At 44.2% G+C, this 22,568-nt stretch overlaps 1 protein-coding gene across 3 annotated transcripts in view; it reads right to left on the bottom strand.

The window, feature by feature from the left end:
- The window catches only part of ZNRF2 (zinc and ring finger 2), a 51,675-nt gene that overhangs the window by 16,589 nt on the left and 12,518 nt on the right, over positions 1-22,568 (bottom strand). For all 3 annotated transcript variants that reach the window (XR_010989584.1, XM_068156998.1, XM_068156997.1), the window contains exon 2: positions 8,267-8,362. Coding sequence is in view for 2 of the 3 variants with exons in the window: in XM_068156998.1 (XP_068013099.1) it covers positions 8,267-8,362 (96 nt within the window). In the remaining variant the exon portion in view is untranslated. The remainder of the gene's footprint in view (positions 1-8,266; positions 8,363-22,568) is intronic.

Genomic DNA, 22,568 nt, shown 5'->3' with positions numbered 1-22,568 from the left:
CAGGCAGCACAGACATCCTCCACTAGATCAACTTGTTCAGATCCTAACCTTGAATATCTCCAATGATGGGGCCTCATCCACCTCCCTGGGCAACCTGTTGCAGTGTTCCAGCACCCTCATGGTGCAGAACTTGTTCCTAACATCCAATCTAAATCTGCTCTGCTCTCATTTCAAACCATTACCCCTCACCCTATCACTGCAGGTTAGAAGTGAGAGTATTCTACCACATTAAGTGTCTTCACCCAGCTTGTTTCTGAAGAGTTGACTTGTTCTACCACAGAAACTCCCTGCAGAAGCTGGACTGGCTTCATTTGTCATCAAAGGGCCAAGTCTGAAATTCAGAAGCACAAGACTACTGAAGTAATCAAAAGCTAGCACGTTCTGAAGCAAGGTTTTAATCTTAAGAAACAATAAATGACAAGTGCCATCTCAGGCAACACTTTCAATTGCTCTGCTCCTGGGGCAGTTTCTGAGCAAGAGGGAGTGTCACTTAATTCTTTTATATTTCTTTAGGAAAAAGAAGTCCTGATCTGTGAATAATCTAGTTTAGCTCCTGCAAAACAGTGAGGAATTTAGAGAAGGAAATACCATGAAATTCCTACACAGATCACTCAGTCTCAGTAAGATGTAGCTTGGTATTTCTCTTTAAAAACCTCAAGATTTCAAGTACTTTTATTTGAAAACTCAGCCAATTAAACCTGTTCTGTGAGATCAGGAAAAAGCTCTGTAGTTTCAAGGGGGTCATTTCCACTAGGCAACTACAAAAAACAAGTCAGCTTGCTGCTAACAGCTGAGTAAAATCTCAAGGTTTCAGAGGTACCAGCTTGAAAGCCTGCAGAATTCCCACACAAACCAGGAATGTTATTTCCCCTGAAGCTACATTCCCAGCAGTCACAAGACTGCAGCAGTTGCAGACACGATTTATGGCATCCTCTGAATGACCTCTCAAAGCTAAAGACTGATTAAGTGTAAGACATGGAAGGTAGCTCCTGTCTGCCCTCATCACATGGTGCAGAGTCACAGTCCCTCAGCTCTCCACCGCATGCAGCACTGCGCTGCCATTATGTAAGAGAAACACAGCGACACAGGCAGAGCAGCGAGGCTTTGAGTCCTCTTCTCACCCCAGCTGAATCGCTCCTCCTGTCCCTCACAGATGTTCTTTGCAGTGCTGCTTCACAGGTGTCTCTGTTGTTTTCTAGGGCAAGAACTGTCACTTGACTTGCACGCTGTCAGTACCCAAGCAAGACAGCAGCACCAGCCGAGCACAGGAGCAGCCCATAAGGAAAAGGAACAACTCGAGCTTTCAGCACGTGAATGATTCTGGTTTCTCTGCTTCTTTCAGAAACAAGCAGGCTTGTTCTATGGTTGTCAAAAGCTTTACTGTATTTATCCAATGCTGCACACAAAATATTCCTGTGGCACATGTATGCAATTCCAGTGTGCTGAGAACAGAAAGGCCTCAGTTGTCTCACTCTCAAAACTGAATTCAGTATGAGGTGACACTGACAGCTATTTTCACAACATCACAGAATTGTCACAGCTGGATGGGACCCCAAGGATCATCTAGTTCAAACTCCCCTGCCATAGGCAGGGACACTTTCCACTAGATCAGGTTGCCCAGAGCCACATCCAGCCTGGCCTTAAAAACCTCCAGAGATGGGACTTCTACCACCTCCCTAGGCAACCTGTTCCAGTGTCTCACCACCCTTACAGTGAAGAAATTCTTCCCAATGCCTAATCTAAGTCTCCCCTCCTCTAGCTTAGATCCATTCTCCCTTGTCATGTCACTAGCCAACACCCTAAGAAGCCCCTCACCAGCTTTCTTGTAGGCCCCCTTCAGATACTGGAAGGCCACAATAAAGCCTCCTCAGAGCCTTCTCTTCTCCAGGAGTGACTCTCAACGCTTCTGTCACAGGAAGTTCAGTCTAGCAGAGTCAGGCCTGGCTCAAGGGAAAATATGCAGAGAATCACCCACCAAATATCCTTCCCCTTAAAGGTTCGTGAAAAGCCTAAGTTGCATTCACAATGAATCAGAGAACAGTTTAAGATATAAATGGATGTGATGTCTGCAGCGTGTCCTCCCCATCAGGATCCAAGCATGGTGACATTATTGCATTACAGCAAGAAAAGTCAGGATAATCTCTTGAGCATCCCAGCTGGAACCATGGCAGTGAGGTGCTGTAGCTTCTTTACAAATCTATGCCTCTCTTGCTCTTACACAAAAAGTAACATTGATACCTGAACCACCACCACACCTGCAAAATTCTATCATACCGAGATCAATGGGGCAGACTGCCGTTCCAGGAACTGCTGTTCAGACATTTGAAGCACTTCCTTCTCACTGTGCTCCTGTTTCAGGAGCTTTCTGCACAGCCACACCATTAGAAATACACACCTTCCTTTTTAGACTCCATAGCAGAGGGCTGAGAGTTTGTGGATGTGGAAGAAAGGTAAGAGCCACTAGAAGTGCTACAACTCCATGCAATCACAAACTGACTCAACTCATCCACTGAGGCTGAAAAGGGGTCACCAAAGCAGGTCATATTCCCATTTAGGAGGCAGGCACACACTGAACTTCCGGGTGGTTTTAATAGAATAGAATTAACCAGGTTGGAAAAGACCTTCGAGATCATCGAGTCCAACCCATCACCCAACACTATCTAATCAACTAAACCATGGCACCAAGCATCCCATCCAGTCTCTTCATAAATACCCCCAGTGATGGTGACTCCACCACCCCCCTGGGCAGCCCATTCCAATGGCCAATCACTCTTTCTGGGAAGAACTTCTTCCTAACATCCAGCCTAAACCTCCCCTGGTGCAGCTTGAGACTGTGTCCTCTTGTTCTGGTGCTGGCATTCGTCATTCTGAACAACCTCCCTCCCAACAAACCCAAACAGTAACAGATTGCTCTTGAAGTGATGCTCTTCTGTGAGGTTCCAAAAATTGCTGAAAAGACTTGGGATGAGTGGAAGGGAATACAGCTTTACTGAGTAGCAGAGTGGGAGGGTTAGAGTTTGCCACTGCTCCTCTGGGCAGTCTGGTTTGGATGAGCGGCTATCCAAAGCCTACACTAATCAACGCCAGTGAAAGTTTTCTCCTTGCTCAAACGTTGCCAACAATTCCCAAAAGGAGGAAGTACAGACTAATCAAGTTCTTAAAGCACAGTTTCCCTCTTTAAAATTGTAATAATGACTTGCAAGGCAGGCTGTGAAAAGTCTGAGCTGGTATCATACCAACTCGCAGACTCACAGCAGTGTAAATGTCTGAGAGAAGACTTTTATTTACTACAGCAGCGTTCTTCTGTTGCCACATTGAGCAAAATCTCAAAGTTCAACAGATGTTCAGTGCTTCTAATTATTTTCATGAACTGCTGAGGAAAACACTTTGAAAGCATCGGGGAAACTGAATGAACCTCCTACGTACTCTGCAGGATGTTCAGGAGTACACAAGATCACAAGAGTAAATGTCACTATTTCAACTGCAAGCACAGAGTATCTGTGTACTACCTTAGGAAGCAGGCTCTTCTCCCTCCCCAGCACCCCTGAGGACACAGCCCAGAACCAGCTAGGGCAGAGCCAAGAATCCTGGTGAACTCCAGAAATGGAAGAACCAAGAAATTCTGTGGAGAATTTTATGCCTTGGAATGAAAGAACTGATTTGCCTTGCTGTTATTTTGCACTGCTTTGCTGAAAGTCTAGTCCTATTAAAGGATGAGGACAAGGAGGAAGGCTTAATCTTTTCTAGGCAGACTGGCAAGATGCCCTTTTGAAAGGTCTTTCAGTCTATGATCTCGGGAAGCCTAGCAGAAAAGTGAACTTGAAGTTAGCAATTCTTTTCAATCCAGACTGAATATTGAGTGCATCAGTTAGAACAGCTGACAGTGCCAGCTTTGCTGAGTAAAACAAACACTCTCCCATTTTTGTGTACAGAAGTGACCAAGGAAATCAAGTCACTGCAGTGGGCAGAACTACCAGAATCATGGATTTTGGTGGTCCAAACAGCAGGTTACGGTGCACTGTTTTTCTTCCCTTCCAATGTTCAAGCACAAGCAGCTTGCTCCAAAGATACTGAAATGGCCACAATCAAGAAAGCTTATAACTTAGGTTGGAAAAAATTATGTCAGTCTCATTCACAAAGAATGCTTCCAAAATAGTTTTGTTTAGTCCTCTGGGTGACTCCTGCCAATCTTCAGGTCTCTACTTTTGATCAAGATGTGTGTTATGGCGGTCACTGAGCTGTCAACAGCTCCTCTGGCAGAAGTACTGCTCACACAGACTGCAGCTCACCAGGCAGCCCTCAGCCTGTGGTAGCAGCACCAGCATTTCTCTTTCCTCACAAAATTTAACCCAATACCTCAAACTTATTTGCAGCAGACAGTGTACTTAAATCCTTGTGACAAACCCCTGTTTTGCAGCCAGGCTAACCTACATCAGTGGGCCTCTTGTGGCCCAGGTTGCTCTGAATTTGGCTGGAGAGCATGGCAATATTGGCTGGCTGGGTTTGGGGTGAGGGCACCCCAGAAGACAGAGGGCATTGCCAGAAGAGCACCTTGAGTTTGCTCATGTTTTTCATCCAGTAAAACCACTTTAATTCTCAATATTCCATCCATAACAGTCTTTCCACATACTAATCCTCCATTCAAACCAGAGATGAAGGAACTTTAAATAAAAAAATCATGTATGCAATCCCTGCTGCCTGTGATGTTTGATCCCCTGCTATTTTGTTGGTGTGAAAGGGCTAAAAAAACCAAACAAAAAAAATCCACTTGCCACAATTTAAAAACAATTAACTGCAAAGTCATTACCTTGAGTAAGGAAAACACCTTCAGCAGCTCACACACTGGATGTCTCAACATTCTCCCTCTCTGAAATTACAGTAGCAAAAGCTTTTCACCTTAAAATGACCCTCAGTAAATCCAATAAGCAGCCCCACTGCCACATCTGAGGCAGCCGGAGAGCAGCCTGAGTGAAAGCGGCGCAGAGGTCACAGCAGCAGGGAGGGCACAGCAGCACCACCCCGAGCGAGCGGCTTGGACGAGACCCGCTTAGAGACTTTCCAGTAGAACAGCGTTCCAGCACAAAGTGCTGACTTGATGAAAACCAAAGTATTCCACAGGAATGTGCTAATTCAGGCAGAACTTCTGAAAGAGGCCAGGCTGGCCTGCCGAGCCAGCCGGCCCAGTGAGCTGCCTGGCTCTCCCCAGGGTCACCGGCTTCCCCGCCGGGCCTGCTGCCAGGCCCTGATCTCACAGGGGTCCTTGAATAACAATAAAGTCTTGAAGTCTTCTGAGAAACAAACAATGGCATTTTAAAAGGAAAACCAGAATGGCTTCAGAACCAACAGCAAAGGTTTCTTCATGAGGAATCGGTTGTATTTGCTGCAAAGCATCTAAAACTCACGCGCCCCAAGTCTCCCCCATGCGCCTTCTCCATGTTCATAAAGCACCCTCCAGTGAAAAAAGGAAAATCAACAATAATTATATCCAAGCCCTACACTTCACCAGACAGGGTCTTAGCAGCAGCAGGGGGGTAAAGGCAAGTTGCTTCCACAGCACTGAGTAAATGCCACTGTCTGACCAAAGCGCACGGCCAACTTCTGAGGAACATCTTCTGCAGAGCAGTTCCTAGGAGGAATCCCTGCATAAATCACTGTGTCAAATTTGAACAAGATGGTGCAAAGGACCCCATTTAACCCTCTGGAGAAGCTCAGCAGTGCTCTCCCAAAAAATCTGTCTTCATAAAGCTGGCTTTTGGCAACCTGTGGCTTAACCACCACATGGGACCCACCCAGGCTTCTCAGCACCCCAGCAAGCAACATCATAAAGGGAGTTTTTATTTGCTGAGAAAAGCAAGTCTTTTTAAGACATTAACACCAACCACCACAATGCTTTTGCACACTACCATTAATTCAACTAGCTTTTGTATCAAAATGCCTAGATACTGAATCATGTGCGACCACCACAAGTAGCTTAAGGGATACTGGCAACAAAGTTCCACAGAGAACAGAAGAGCTCTTTTTACATGACAAATGGAGTCAGCAATGAGATCTCTGTTGCAGACAAGTCACATGATTCTGAAAGAATAAGACTAATAAAGTGTACTGATTTATTTATATGAAAGTTAACACAGTTTCCACATAGAACTGGGAAGAATCTAACCACTCTCTCTCAGAAAACACGCAGAAATTAGACAGCTGCCAGGGTTTGCAGTTCACTGACCCTTTCTACTGCCAAGTGCAATGGACAAAAGTAGCTCAGAAAGCAATTAGAGATTGGCTGGAAGGACTCATTAATTTTTTTGAGCTTTAAGTCACAGCTAAACGGTCTTAGAACACTTTTCTAGGGAAGACTGTATGCCTTCGACTCGCATTCTAAAAGAAGGAAGGCTTGTCCTCTCAGGGTTACAAAATACATACAATTTACTCCTTGTCCTTTCCCAGAAGGACAAGCACATTTGCAGATATCTACAACAGAACTAGACAAAAGCACTTCAGTCTAACTGCTCAATTTTTAAACATCTCACCACTTGCCAAGTCTGACACTCCCTTCAACTAATTGCAACACAAAATTCAGAGAAAAAAGGTGAGGATAAAGGAAAGAAAGAAAAGAAAAATATATATATATATATCTTTTTCCAGTCAGTGGTAATAGGACTGGGAAAGCAGCAGAACCAAATGATGCTTGCTTACCTCTACTTCAATATGTATGGCATAAGGCCAAGATAACAGTAAGGAATTAAATCATCTATGCCTTCCACTTAGGAAGAAGGTATCAAAAGTTGATAGCAGCACCTTTTCTTCTCTCAAGCAAAACCTGAGATGCCTTTCTAGTGGCTTATGACAAGAAGGCAGATCCAGCAGATCCATCACCGATCTCATCAACATGGCAAACAGCAAAATGCTCAGGAAAAGAAAGTGTGCATATAGATATTCATATGAGGGCCTCTAAGCAGAGCAGCATTAAGTTAGCAATCTGCTAGTTAATTCTTTCATTAGTCTCATTAAAGGGATTACAATCATGCCACAAAGTCACAACTGTGTGTTGCACAACTCTGAAGCCGTATCCTCCGTTTCTCGGTGCTGCAGTAATTAAAATTTCCAGCCATAGGCTAACATTTAAAATGTAGTCCACAACTCTGGGAGTTCACCAACTGCAGTTACAAGGATCAATGCACACTTTTATGAAGTGTGATGAGAATGAGACCACACTTCTAAGTAAGTACCTCCCTCTAATCAATCTATTTTCTCCTCTTAAGCTTATAAAAATGATTCCTAGAATGAGTATGAGGCTCTCTGTACAGCAGACACCCCCAAACTGAGAAATAACACACTGCTGCTCAGAACTCATATAGTATTGCCCACAACTGCTTTTGTCATGCTGCAGATCCTGAGTGGCTTCAGATGCCACTCAGATTTTCACTTCTGCTTACTTACACAAAGTTTGTTCACTTAACAGACTGTGCAAAGATAAGAAGATGGCCCAGCAGACGTCCAGTGGAGCAGTGTGCCAGCCAAGAGACACAGTGCAGGCAAACAGTCTGAACATGGCACCACTGTGATGCAAGTGAACATCACACCACCACAGAGATGTTACCTTTTGTAACTGAGCGTGCTCACGTAGCAAGCAGCAGGGGCAAAGGATTTCAGCCAACTCATCAGTTGTGCACATCCCATCAGTTTGGTAACTGCCAGAACTTGCTCTCTGCCAGCTTTTCTCCTCCTGTTCCACCCTAACTGATCCCAAGTGCATTCTCCCTCCCTGACTGGGGTGACCTGCCTGCTTCACCCTGATGCTCAAACATCCCTCACTACACAGATTTCTAACAACTTACCTTGGAAGATGTTCAGTCCTAAATTTCAAAAAGGCAAAAGAGAGAGAAACAAAGCCCCCTTTGTTAGATGGAGCCAGCCTTCTCACCTGTGTGTGTGGCAACACCACGAAGGAAGGAGGGGGGAGAATAAGACTAAAATTATTTTCTGGAGTGCAGGGCTTTGAAATTCATTTCATGGCTCAAATTATTTTGGCAATTAAGGGCCAGCATTATTGCTATCTAGACAAAGAATAGGATGGTAAATTCTACTGGCAAGAAGCATAAAAAAGAAGACCAAATTCTTAGGAATTAGTTAAAAAAAATAAACTGCAAGCAGAAGCCCTATAGAGTTTGACTCCACTGAACTAGTTACCAGAATGCCCCACTGAATAAAGCAGTCTTACCACACTGATGTTTCAAATGAATAAAGAATTATCAGCTTACTTCTTTCTTACCATTGTAGGTTATCCTTGGTTTTGTCAAACACATCACCAGATGTAAATCCATTTCGTCAGAAGATACAAATTTTGAACATACAGGGCACTTGAATCCTATGGAAGATAAAAAGAGGTAAGTGTGAGTACACTCAATGACACTGCAAACAGGAACATTCAAGAAAAAAAACAAAACAACCCAACAAAAACTGTTCTGCACACATTAAAAGGAAGAAAGGGAGGAGGGGGGTGGAAGCTGGCACTTTTTCAGTTGTGATTTGACTTTTCTTACATTAAAATCATTCCCTTCATTTCCAAAGAGCTCGAGATGGATCACTGTTTCTGCAAGCTGCTCTGTTGTCTATTGCACAAGGCAGCACCTCTGGAATGCAAACCTCCCAACAAGGCTAAGAACAGTGTAAGACAGGAGCAAGAGGATAGCAAGACTCTACTAAAACAGGAATGTGTAGAGAACATAGCCACTAAAGTCTGAACTTGGGCAGAAGCCCTGAATTAACATTTCTGTTTTTACCAGGAGCAGCAGTCCAACAAAGGAGCTGAGTTTTACATCTCATCACACAACCTGCAGCAGCTTTTACCAGTCTGGGACACAAGAGAAACATTAACTCAAGGACTGAATCACTAATAGTTCCTGTAGCACTGAATTTGTTTGACTTCTCTCATCCTAGCCAAGCATAACTTTAGTGAGCTTGTGAGGTCACAGCCTGAGGCAATATGGGGTAACGACTAATTAAAACAGTCTGGATTGTGGTGCAATTTTATGATAGTCCATGACAAAAGTGCTTAATTCTTGAATTCATGTCATTACCAAAGACAGCAGTCTTCCAGTTAAAGGACAAGATTTTCTGGGTAAGCTTTACAGTCCACAGAAAAAAGTTTGGCTGATTCTGAGAAGCTGAATAATTAACACACAAGCTGAGACACCAAAAAGCCACCAACAGGGATTTTGGTGTGTAATAACTCCTAAGGAGCTCCAGGGCAATACATGGCAAAAATATGCCAACCCAAGCTCAGTGCAAAGGAACAACTTTTTCTTTTCTTCCATCAGCATCCACAACAAGGCTTGCTCCCTTCCCTTTTAGTTTGCTGCCCCTTACTTTTGTACCCCTAACCTTGTGAGTCCACGCTGAACCAAGTCATTCAAGGATGACGGGGGACTTGATGCTGCCACTTCCAAGCTACTGATGCCTGAGAATTTTGATCCTTCCTGTTAATTATTACCCAGATGTAGAACAAGCAACTAACCTGACATGTTAGCACTTGAGAGATGTAATGGACTTCATTTAGCAAGATCAAGATGTTAGTTTCTGTAGTGCAGCTAATAAGAAGCAAGTCAAAGCAGACAACTCGTAACCCCCATGAGGAACTATGAGCAGCAGCTGCACATGTACTGGAAACCACTTCCTGAGATAAAAGCACAGTTCTGATTCTTCCCCTTTTACTCATAGGCACTTTATATCTGTTTCTTCTTGTGTCAGTCTCACTTCAGTTTAAATATTGTTCTCCTCACCTTCTTTTAAATCCTCCTCCCCCAACTCACAGCTTTGCAAACAACAGTTACAACCACAGGTTATTAAGCACACAACAGCCAAACACTTTTTATTTTTGGTTTAAAAAAACTAATTAAATGGATTCATTTACTGGTAGAAAGCTTTGCAAGTGACCCCAAGCCACTGTGTAGTCTCCTACTCCCACCCAGCCTGCACCTCAGCACAACTAAAATCACCACCACCATCTCAGTCCTTCTAACACCCCAAGCCATCCCTATCCATTTTGCCACATTTTAATTCCAGAATTGGCCCAGGGTAAATTTTCTCAGTGCCTGTACAAGCCTCATGTAATTGATTGCTCCAAACTCCAGTCAAAACCTACTAAACCTCAGGCATTATTCATATGCTTCTATAAGGCATAACTGATAATATTTTTTTGATGTGAAAAAGCACCTAACTTCCTTACACAATGCAGACTAAGCCTGCAGAAAGTGTTTGCATTACAGCAAGCTAACATTTCTGCTGGTGGCTAGTTAAGCACTGGGACAGTCATTAACAAGGGACCCTCCTAGCTCATTCCCCAGGGCCATCAATACATCTAACAGGGAGTGACAGGGGCAATGAATGCCATCCACAGGTCTTTAGGACCAAAGCTGAAGTTAAGAGTGTTTTTAAGAAGGTGCATATGCCAGAAGTGTTTGGAGGGAATACTTGAATCCAAATAAAACAGCAGGGAGAGAGGGGGTAAATATGATGATTGCAATAATTCTAATTATGATTACCTTTTCAACTAAACCCATGCTTTAAGATAAGACTCAGATGGTTGTGCTTACACTGCCATGTACCTGCCTTTAAGCCCAGTAAGCAGCCTGCATGCTGGCAATATTTTAGTGCTTTGACAACACAATAGCTTTTGGCTTGTCCAGTGTCAACAGGGATCTGAACACAACACTTCTACAATTATCCTCCTGACACAGCTAGCCTGGGATATTTGACTGCTGTAGCAGTACACTGAAGGAACAAAGAAGCACAGGACATCACACTTAAGTCAGCCTTATGGACCAATTCAGCTGCCAGTAGTAAAGTTTTCTTTGTGGAAAAGACATTTTTTCAGTGACTACATCAGCTGCATGCCAGAGAGTGGCATAACAGTGGGAAGAGAGCCTGAGCTCGCAACACCAGCTGAAAGAGTCTTCAAATACAAATGGAACCTGACTTCTCATTCCTTCACAATATCACAGAATGGCTCAGGTTGGAAGAGACCTCAGAGATCACCTACTTCAACCTCCCCACCATGGGCACGGACACCTCTCAACTAGACTTGGCTGCTCAAAGCCTCATTTAACCCCATCTCAAAAACTCCCAGGGAAGAGGCATCAACAACCTCCCTGGGCAGCCTATTCCAGAGTCTCACCACCCTTGGACTGAAGAACTTCTTCCTAAGCTCCAGTCTAACCCTGCTCTGCCTCAGCTTCAAACCTTTCCCCCTTGTCCTGTCTCTAGACATCCTCAGGAAAAGCCTTTCTTCAGCCTTCCTGTAGGATTCCTTCAGCTATTGGAAGGCAGCTTTAGGGTCCTCCCAGCGTCTTTTCTCCAGGCTGAGGGCTGTTCACAATCCCAGCTCCCTCTGCCTGTCCTCACAGCAGAGGTGCTCCAGCCCTTGGATCATCTTTGTGGCCTCCTCTGGACTGACTCCAGCAGCTCTGTGTCCTTCTTATGCTGGGGACACCAGAACTGGAGACAAGATTGGAGGTGGGATCTCAGCGGAACAGAGTCAGGGGGCAGAATCCACTCTCTTGCCGTGCTGGCCACACTCCTCTGGATGCAGCCCAGCACACAGCTGCCTTCCGGGCTGCACGAGGTCACTGCTGGCTCATGGGGAGCTGCTCAGCAACCAACACCTCCAAGGCTCTTTCTTCAGAGCTACTCTAAACCCCGTCTGCACCAGCCTGGATTTGTGTGTGGATTGGTCCGACCCAGATGCAGGACCTTGCACAATACTCTGCTGCCACAGCCAGCTCCTGGATGTAGCCATCTCTCCAGAGGTGCATGGTGTATGTTTTGGAAGGAAATAACCATTTCCAACTCCTTTAGCAACCAAAAAGAACAAATTATTTTGGCTTCAGACACAATATTTACTTTCTTTTCAACTGTGCTTGAAAAATATAACTAAGTGGACTATCAACAGTGTCCACAAGGCAGTTAAAGGTCCTTTTCAAAAGCTGGGGTTTCCCCACCTTTCCTCAAATCACTCCCACATTAACACTCCCACAGAACAAAGCCTCTATTGTACTTCTGCCCAGCAGGCTACCAACATTTATAGCCCATTTTTGTTCTCACCATCAAGTCTCAAGGAACAATTCTGATAACCTGAACAAAGTCTCACATGACTTTAACAATTAGTACCAAGTCAAACATGACTCGCTCTCTCCCTGCCTTGTTTGACTGAGCTCTGCAGATAAGCAATGCAGGCACAGACACTGGGACAACAAAGCAGAAGTAGTCATTGGACGAGGTGGCATCACATGAAGTGTCCTCTAAAAAAACACATCTCTAGGTGACTTTTACAAGAGGCAGGGAGACAAACTCTTACAGGGCCCCAGCATCTCGTTTCACAGCCTCGACTACAACACTGAAAGTAACACACTGCTAAAATCCACCATCCCACAATTAGAAGGAAAGAGAGAAGAGAAAGTTGGAGTACAGCTACCAGAAAATCCCAAGGGGGTACAGAAAGTCTGAAACAACTAAATTTGCAGGAGTTAATTACTGAGAGACGAATTCTCTGAGTCTCCATTGTATATATCACATTCTTCAGCCTCCACTGTCTTTTGGAAATGAACCTCCAGGTAGCCATGGAATCCCACCTCTCTACCAAACTCACAACTTTCATTGCTGGGAAACTATGCACAGGGACAGGCTGATAGGTGGCCACTAATTCTACCCATACCCATTTCAACCTCATATTGATACCTTACTGTGTTTGCCTTACTTTGCAAACATCAGACTATTTAACTTGCAATCCAGTGCATAGTGAAGCAAACAAAAACCATCCAACAAATACACTCCTGGACCTCTGTATAATTTTTGCTAGATCATGTCGGAGCTCATTCTGGAATACCTGCTTTGCGGTGGGAAGAAAAATTGCTAAGAGCTTCCAAACAACACAGCACAGTGTTACAGAACTGCACAGAAAGGAAACAAGTTAAAGCAGTGTTAGACTGGCACAGAGGCAGGAAGGATCCTTTTGGTCAATATTGAACCAGCCACAAATAAAAGCTGCACCAATGCAAAAGGCTTCATCAGTCTGATCAGATTTCAGCAGAAAACATCTCAGCTGGAACACTGTCAAAACCAAACTGAAAGTATGAGACCAAAATAAGTATGCAATGTACTGTATTTTAAGGTTTTGTATTCTTGTGTTTCTATCTAGATTCCCATTTAAAGAAGCCATAAGAAAAGAGAAATCCTTGCATACACATGCTTTGAGAACATGGATTTGACAGTAAGACGCCTGACAAATGCTCCTCACGTACCTGCACTTGTTCTTCAGTGCTTAGGAAAACAAGCAGGACCAATCTGGAAGCACAGCATCCAGTCAATATGATGGGGTGAGGTGGTGTGCAAGAGTACTGGCACACAAACAAAGCCTGCATAGGCATGCTAAAACAAAACACACCCAAACTTATTTCAGCTAAGCAGCCTGTGGAATAACTGAAGAAGGTATCTTTGGTTAACACTTCATCTCCTAGGCAACAAAGTATGAGAGAGAATCTTACCACACAACTTCTTCCTCTTGGTATTTGGGAATGTGAGACCTTCAGTAGCAATCACTGAACAATAATGCAGTACAGGAAGAAGAGAAATGGAACAAGACTGATAAATAAGGCCTGCATCATCTGCACTTCAGGTGTCTAACACCGGTGTAAAAGTGGCGTGAAGGTTGCAACTGGCGGTTGCACATTTTTAGCAAGTGAAGAACAAATGCAACCAAAGATATTTTTAAAGCCCCCTGCTTAAATACCTTGCAAATGAGAAGATGAATTTACAGGAGGGAAAGACCTGTAGAAAGGCTCGTTCCACCTCCTAATATGAAACCAAGAACATCTGCTATCAGAGGAATAGGTTTTTAAGCGTGGATGTTAGATGAATGCAAGCACCCAAAGAGTGGGGCAAAGACCTCCTTAGCTCCACTTGTGTTTGTGGGGGAGTTTTACCTCCCCATCTCCTCAGCCATAGGGATCTGTAGCCAAGGTAAATAAGAGAATGCCCAGGCCCCCTCCATCCAAACTCCTGGTCTTTGCATTTTCAAACTGACAAGCAGACTAAGGAGAAGTTTGTAAAGTGGTTTGTAAGCTCTTAGTTCACTCTAATTAACCACTTCATTAACTGCATTTCAGCCATGTCCCATCCCCAGCACAGAAATTTCTCAGCTGAACACCAGCAGCAGAAGACAGAGGAGTGTGAACACAAACTCATGTTGGGAGCTGTATTTGGCTGGTTTAAAGCTAAAAGTGAGCCTCATTTTTCGTGTAAAGAAAGGCTTCAGCCCGACTCTAAATGCAGCTGATTTTCAGTTTTAGCTTACTATGTTCAAGCAGCACATTTTCAACTGGCAACCAAAACCTCCAGCTGTCGACAAGGCTTTCCCCAGATGAATACCATTAATTTCCATGGCATCTGTCCCCAGGGAGGCAGGGGAGAGAACCCAAGAGAACACACTCTCTCTCAGACAGATGTGATGACCCCCTTCCAAAATCTGAATCAAAGGCAACAAAGGAAAGAAACCTTTCCTCTCCCTCTCCTCTATTCATGGTCAGATCTACAGCAAGCAGAGATAAGAGTCAGATCCCCATTTGGGCACACTGGCAGAGTAACCCCAGGAGCATGGGAAGAAAGCAGCCTCAGCACAATTTCAGAGGCTGGGGTACACAGTGGAGCTGTGCAGAAGTCTTGCAGAGCTGTGTAGAGGACAACAGAGTTGTCAGAATATGCAGTTAAGCCAAGGTGGGACACACTTTGGAGCCCAATCAATCACCTCATTCAGAAAGCAACAGAGGAAGTATGGCCCAGGGTTTGGGGCACAAATGTACTTTATTTACACACAAGGCAAGATTAACCTGTCAAACAACCTTAGGTCTTGCATCACCAGATGACAAAAAATAACTCACTGCAAATCAGCTTGGAGGTCTGAAAAACACTTGATGCAAACAAAATGCCTTAAAACTCTTAAGAGATATTCCTCTCACAGCTGAAGGAGGAAGAATTCCTCTCTCATCCCTGGTCTCTCCTGAACCTGTAAACTTCCTTCCCCCCCCCCTCCCCCCCTTCATTTTCATATTCCCTCCTTTTCCTCTCATTGCCTGGAGCAATATTTTCTTCAAACACCTGGAAAAAAGGGCTTTCCATTCATCATTTCACAATGAAAGCCAGGGAATTCAGACAGGGTAACAGTGTTCCCTCTCTGGAGATCTTCAAAACCCACCTGGATGAATTCCTGTGTGATCTGCTCTAGGTGATGCTGCTCTGGCGGCGGGGTTAGAATGGATGATCTTTCCAAGTCCCTTCCAACCCCTAACATTCTGTGATTCTGTTCTGCTGCCAGAAGCAGGCTCTCCTGGAATAACTGAGTAATTTGGCAAGACAACTACAAATGTTTAAGTACAGGGAACCAGTTTGTCTATGCTCCCCTCCCCTTCTTCACACCATCAGTAAAGTCACTACTTCCACAAACATTCTTGGGTTAAAGAGAAAGTTCCCATTAGACTTTCCATTAGAATTCACACCTTTCAGAGGAAGCACTGGAAGAGCTGCTCCAAGATCAGAAGAAAGATCCAAGTCCTACTATTTAAAAAGGCACAGGCATAAATATCTTGAAAACTTAGACTGAACAATGCAACAAATCCGATTAAAATTACATGAGGCATGGCAAGAAGAGAGAGGAGGGTGGCTACACCATGCTGAGAGTGTGTTTCATGATAGCTAAAAGGGAAAGAGAGGAATGATGTGAAAATGGTCGACAGGGATGACTAAACCGAGCACATGAAACCAATCATCTGGTCGGACGCGGAGAAGTCTTCTGAGCAAAGTGGCCCAAAAAATGCAGACGAGGTCTCATGAGAAACAAAAGTAAGTAAGTGGGAGAGACAAAGTAAACACTGCACTTGAAACGCAGCAGACAGGAACAAAGGAGCAAGCCCCAGGAGGAGGCAGCATCTGAGAAAACAGCACGGATAATGATGCTGCTTGAAAGCATGCAGAAGACAGAGCCTCTTGGAGAAATCTCAAAACTATTACTCTACCACACAGACAAGGCGAGAATGGAGACCTGAGAAAGCACAGCATTTACAGACACTCAGTCTGATGTCTACAAAGTTTTTACCAAAGGAAGTGAGGCTGAAAGAAAAGAAAAAAAAAAAAAAAATAGTCCTCACTAAGGCAAAACTTTGTAAAGTCTGATTGAGTTGAAATACTTACCAACAACCTACTTGTTCCTGCAGAAATAGAGGTAGCGGTGGCAAAGAAAAAAGGGGAAAACCAATCAATGACCAAAAAAAAAAAAGAGTACAAAATAGTCAAGATCAGAACTGGGAACAATAAATCTGAATAAAAGGGTAAATTCTTATGTGGGATGTCCTCAGGATATAGATATTCAGTTCTAAACACAGTAACACTTCATTTTTTTTCCCAACAGCAACATTCAGCAAAATAGCAAAACTAGACAGGGTTACATTTATCATTCAGCACAACAGAAAAATTAGACTTATTCAAAGCAGTTTCAAGAAAGTCACTGACAAATGTTTCAAAGCATGCTTCTTTTCTTGTGCTTTCCATCCCATTTTTGATCAGATATCCAAGAAGTTTTATCACCTAAGCACAACAGCAGACTTCCCTGCATTATTACACTCCAGTGCCTTCCCTCTTTAGCTCTCATAAGCTCTTCATGAAGGGCACCAACTTCTTAATTCTTCAGGGCAACATTCAACCTATGGACTAGTTTGCTTTTATTCACTTGAAACTGGTGAATGTAGAGTAAGTAGAGTTGTTTCTTTATTTATTTAGGTTTGTTTTTTCTCCCCCAGAGTTAAAAATCACAGAATGGTTTGGGTTGAAGGGACTCTAAAGGTCATCCACTCCAACGCCCCTGCACTCAGCAGGGACAACCTCCACTAGCGCAGCTTCCTCAGAGCCTTCTCCAGCCTCACCTTGAATATCTCCAGGGATAGGGCTTCAACCACCTCCCTAAATCTGCTCTGCTCTCATTTCAAACCATTGTCCCTTGTCCTGTCACTGCAGGTCTTTGCAAACAGTCCCTCTGCAGCCTTCCTGCAGCCCTCTCCAAGTACTGGCAGGCTGCTATTAGGTCCTGTCGCTTAAATTACTCTGAACTCTGTGTGTCCTGGGACACTTCTTCCATTGAAGCTTTTATTATCCTTACTGGAAGTCATGGTATAGATGTTAAGTGCTGTGAATTCCCTTCCTTAAGGCATTGAGGGTATCACCATCCAGCAAAATAAACCCAGCAAGCCTTCTGGAAGAAATTCAAAGTACAGTCTTCTAATCTATGAATGCTTAGGCAAGAGCAGGGATACAAATCTGAGTCTTTAAAACCAATTTTGACAAATCTCCAGATCTCAAATGTATTAATATGGGCAGCTACAAAGAGGGTAGGTTTGGTTTTGTGGTTGACTGGGTTTTTAATGGACAAACAGCTTCTACACAAACAATTTAGGTATATTTAGGCTAGCTATTACGAATAGACTAAATAATAGCAAGAAATTCTTGACAGTGAGGGTGGGGAGACACTGGAACAGGTTGCCCAGGGAGGTCATGAATGCCCCCTCCCTGGAGGGGTTCAAGGCCAGGTTGCATGAGGCCTTGAGCAACCTGTTCTAGTGGAAGGTGTCCCTGCCCATGGCAGAGGGGTTAGAACTGAATGCTCTTCAAGGTTCCTTCCAAGCCAAACCATTTGACAAATCTGTGAATTTGTAAGAGATACAGAAGCACCAGCTATGACAACTGCTATTATCAATTTCTATTTTCTCACAGTTTTACAAGAAGAAATTGAAAGTACCCACATGGTGGGTTCCACCCTTAAGCACATCCCCCTCCATCCAGTAATCATGAACGCTGCTTCCTTCACTGTCTGATCTCCATATGTTTCTGTAACTCCTCAGGAGCAAACTGTGCTTATACCAAACCTATGAAGCCAAAATACCTGGGAAATACCATCAAGAAGGTGAGTTCAGTCAAATCCTTTGCCTTATAAATGAAATCACAGCATAAACCATCTCTCCAACAAAGCAAGTTTAAGATGGGGAGGAAATGGTAATATTGAAAAGTGTCATGCAGCCCTGAAAATTACCCAACCTCTTGCCAGAGTTCCCTGCTATATGGCCAAGGTCCAACCTAAATCCTGTAAAGTTACCCATAAGTTAAGGTCCAGAGAAGCGATCTGGGTGGGAACTGGTTGACAAGCTGCTTGCTCCCAGAGGCTGCTGGCAAACAGATCCTTTTCAGTCTGCCACAAGTAGTGTTCCCCAGGAATCAGGCCCAATACTGTTCAGTATCTCCATAAGTGATCTGGAGGAGGGATCAAGCGTACCCTGATGAAGTTTGCTGATGACACCAAACAGAGTGGAGAAGCAGAGACTTCAGAAGGGAGAGCCACCCTGCAGACAGACCTGGATAGGCAGGAAGAGTGGGCTAATAACAACCTGACAAAGTTCTGCAAGGACAAAGTAATGTTCTGCATCTGGAAAAACACAAGCCAGGAGCTCAGCACAGGCTAGGATCCACTTGGCTGGGAAGCAGCTCCATGGAAATGCACCTGGGCTCCTGGTGGATGAGCTCAACAGGAGTGACCAGTGTGCTGCAGCAGCAAGGAGAGGCAAGAGGATGCTGGGGCGGTGTCAACAAGGGCGGCACCAGCAGAAGCAAAGTTGTCCCACTCAGGGATTGTCGTGGCCCCCCTGGAGTACTGTGTACAGGTTTGGTTCCTGCTGTATAAAAAAATGTGGAGAGGCTGAAGAGGGTCCAGAGAAGGAATACAAAGGTGATCCAAGGATTAGGAAGCTGCCATATGAGGAAACGCTAAAAGAACTGAGTTTGTTTGGCCTTGAGGAAAGAAGGCTGAGGGGAGACCTCATCACCATGTTCCAGTTGCTACAGGATGGTTGTGCAGAAGTTGGAGACTCCCTCTTTACAAGGATTCATGTGGAAAAGATGAGGGGAGATTCCAATTAGACAGAAGAGGAAAATCTTTCAGAACAAGGACCATCATAAATCTCCCCAGGAAAGTGGTGGAATCCCCAACACCAGAAACTTCTGACTCAGCTGGACAGGGTATTGGTCCAGCTTGTCTAGCCTGGGATTTTCCCAATAAAGGTTGGGCCTGATGATCCTTGAGGTCCCTTCCAACCTGAGATTCTATGATTCTATAAGTTAGGGACAACTGATTTGGAAACACAGCTTTTCCAGGACACTGAGGAAAGTCTAGTACAAACTTTATTTAATTATGGCCATCATACAGTTTGAAGTCAAAATGAACCTATTCCAACAAATGAAACAGCAAACCCAGTGTCTTTTCCTTCTGAAATTCACTTTACTTCTTCCAGTAGGGAGGGAGTTAAAGGACAATCCTGTGGCTTCCCTTTCTATTTGTTTAGTGGCACACTGAACAAAGCTGCTGATGTTCTTCCAGAAGCTGGTTTAAATGGTATAGTAGTGTACAAAAATGTCTTCAGCATAAAAAGAAAATATTTACTTAGGGTTCCCATCACGAAGGAAAATTCTGCAAGACATTTGTAAAAACCTAACAGTAAGTAGGACAAAAAGCACACACTGCCTTAAATAAACTGCACTTAACAACAGGGGGAAAATATTGAAGCCACACAGATCTCTGCAGCAGGGTCAGAAAAAGAAGTGACAAAGGCCACTGAAGTACTTTGAAATGCTGTTTTCACATGTGAATCAAAGCATTGCTGTGTTTTGCAGCTTGGCTTTGAAAGTCCTTAAATGAAATTAAATATTTAGATGTTTTGCTCTTTTTCCTCCACACAGAAGATTGATCTGATCTTGTTACCTCAGCATTACTGGATGCAAAACCATCTGTAAATATTTCAGAACGTCACCTTCGTGATTGCTAACCTTTTGTCGAGAAAAACTAATGTTATTTTGAAAGGTTAACCTTTCAGTGAGCCTCCTGCTGCTCAAGGCATCTGTCTAGTGCTAATTCAAAACAGATCACAAGTTTCTCCAGGTTTTTAAATACTTAAGGTCAAATACTGTAACCACCTCATTTGGGGGAAAAAAAGTACTGTCACATAGCATCAAAGAAAATTCAACAGTGTAATAACATAAAGCATCTCTATAACCTGCTTTCTCTTTTACTTCCGCTTACTAGAAGGAACCAAGCAGGGAAGTCCAGCTGAAACGATACAACTAACAAAATTTTTAGTATAAGAGGAGAACTGGCCTCAGAAAGTCCTTAAACCACATGAAAAACAAACACCAGAGGTGGAACTAAGAACAAGGAAGCTAGCTTACCAAAGTTTGGGAAGGCTGTGGCAAGAAATCTATGTTCTGGGATGAGAGCAAACAAATAGATGAAGACTGAACTTCTGAAACCCAGATAAGATTTTTCTAAAAGAACCAAGACATGGGAGCTGTAAGGCTATGAGTCAAAGTGCCAGAGGCAGGGCACAAGCAGCACTCCGGGGGGAGGTTGCTTGCTCTCCTCACCCTGCCAAAGCTGCTTTCTGCACCGCAAGGACCCGGAGCTATGGAGGGGCTATCGCAGACCCTCGGTCTTATCAATGCAACCAGCAGCCCACCTAGACGGCCTGGGGCTAGCACCGGAGACACCACTCTAAGCAGGGCTTGCTCCGTCTGTCGGAGTACCAGCAGGGAGCCCCCGCCTCGGAGCAGCAGCTGGGACCCCCCGGAGCTGTCCGGCCGCGGGTGCTGAACGGTCGCTGCCCTGCGCGGTCTCTGCCTTACGGCTCTCCTTGGCTCTTGCAGAGCACGTCGAGCACTGAACAATCTGCCGTGATTTACAATGGGATTAACGACAGACTAATTAGTGCAGTTAGCGAAATACCACGGTAACGACACCAGCAGATCTACTATGACAAGAGGCAGCCAGCCCAGAATCCAGCTCGTTTAGTGGATTGCAGTCTCGGTCTCGAGGCAAGTTTCACATCTTAAAGACACAGTGACACTAATTTCAGTCTGCAGAAGGAATGATGAAGTTTATGCAAGCATACAAAAAAACTGAAATCTGCCTCTGTCTCTGCAGCCCTGGTGCCAATCTGCACACACAGTTGCAGCTGCACTTTTGTCTGTGTCACAGAGTTTGGTCATGGCCCAACCAGATGCTTTGAGCTTTGAAGAATAATTGCAGCTGGCTTTTCTTACTTACACAAGGATGCCAGACTGCACCCTCAAGTTTACTAGCTAACACAAATAGCCAGATAACTCTGACTTTATTGAATTCTCCTATCAATCTATCCTCCTGAATGTGGCTAGGCAGAAACAGCAACTTCAGGGTTTTGAGACAGTGACTTCATTATTAAATGTCATCTGCTTCGTTAGCATCCTGCTCCTTTTCTGACAGACATGTCTTGCAAATTAGACCTAAATGCCTCAAAGTAAGCAAATACAAAACCTGAGAGATGCTAAACCATAACAGGGCAATAAAGACCCTTTAGGTTATGTTTCAAGGCCACAGATACTATTGAAATTGTACCCAGTCACCTGAAAGGGTTGAATACAATCAAGAAGAAAAAAACCCCTGCCTGATGGTAAGGAAAACAGAAAGAACTTATTTGCTAATAAAAATGCATCAGTTGCAAACTTCTGCATTCAAAACTCAGAATTAGTTGTGAAATAGTTAAGAATGATTTGCTCATTAGGAAGTCTTCAAATGGTAAAATTAGTTGTCAAAATAAAAGACCCAAGGAAATGGATGTTTCTCAATTAAGAAGGTAAGAAATAATAGATAAACAGCATCTGCTCCCAAAGGGCTAAGCCCAGCTGTTCCCACATTCCAGTTCCAGGAAGCAACTGTCAACCTCAAGGTCCTTTTCATGTGCTACAATCAGCAACAAAGAGTTTCACCCACACCTCATTCATTAGAATTAAATCTGTTCTTGTAAGCCCTTTTCTGTTAAGTTGGAGCAGAGGAGCCTGAGGGGTGCCCTTGTTCATGTTTATAAAGCTGTGAAGGGCAGTGTGGGGAGGACAGAACCAGGCTCTGCTCAGGGATGTCCAGTGACAGGAAAAAGGGCAATGGGTGCAAGCTGGAGCAGAGGTGGTGCAAAAAGAACATAAGGAAAAACTTTTTCACTGTGAGGGTGCTGGAGCCCTGGAGCAGGCTGCCCAGAGAGGTTGTGGAGTCTCCTTCTCTGAAGACATTCAAAACCCACCTGGATGCCTTCCTGTGTGACCTGCTCTGGCAGTGGGGGGCAGAATCGATGATCCATGGAGGGCCCTTTCAACCCCTACCATTCTGCACAGTTACTGTATATCTACTAACTTAAAACAATTCTGACACTCATTTAGGTGTCAAGAGCAAGGCCTGTGGGTTTTCCAACACACTGTGTGAGAAATAAAAATGCACTGTTGAAGTACTGCTTGCAGTGATAATTGACTGTAAGGGCTGACAAAGTATCTTTCTTCTACCCTGAGCCCTCTGCGGACAGGTCCTCACAGTGACATTCCCCATCCTCAGCTACAGGGGTCAACTGTCACACCATGCACTGGCTTCAGGGTGAGGAAAGGCATCAGAATTACTTTCCCATTTAGGAGTT

This window comes from Melanerpes formicivorus, unplaced genomic scaffold (genome assembly GCF_026170545.1).
Source record: "Melanerpes formicivorus ecotype bairdi unplaced genomic scaffold, bMelFor1.0.p_v2 SCAF_35, whole genome shotgun sequence".
In the NCBI taxonomy this organism is placed as follows: domain Eukaryota; kingdom Metazoa; phylum Chordata; class Aves; order Piciformes; family Picidae; genus Melanerpes; species Melanerpes formicivorus.
Note: the sequence above shows the minus strand (reverse complement) of the source record. Positions and strands in the feature narration are given on the sequence as shown.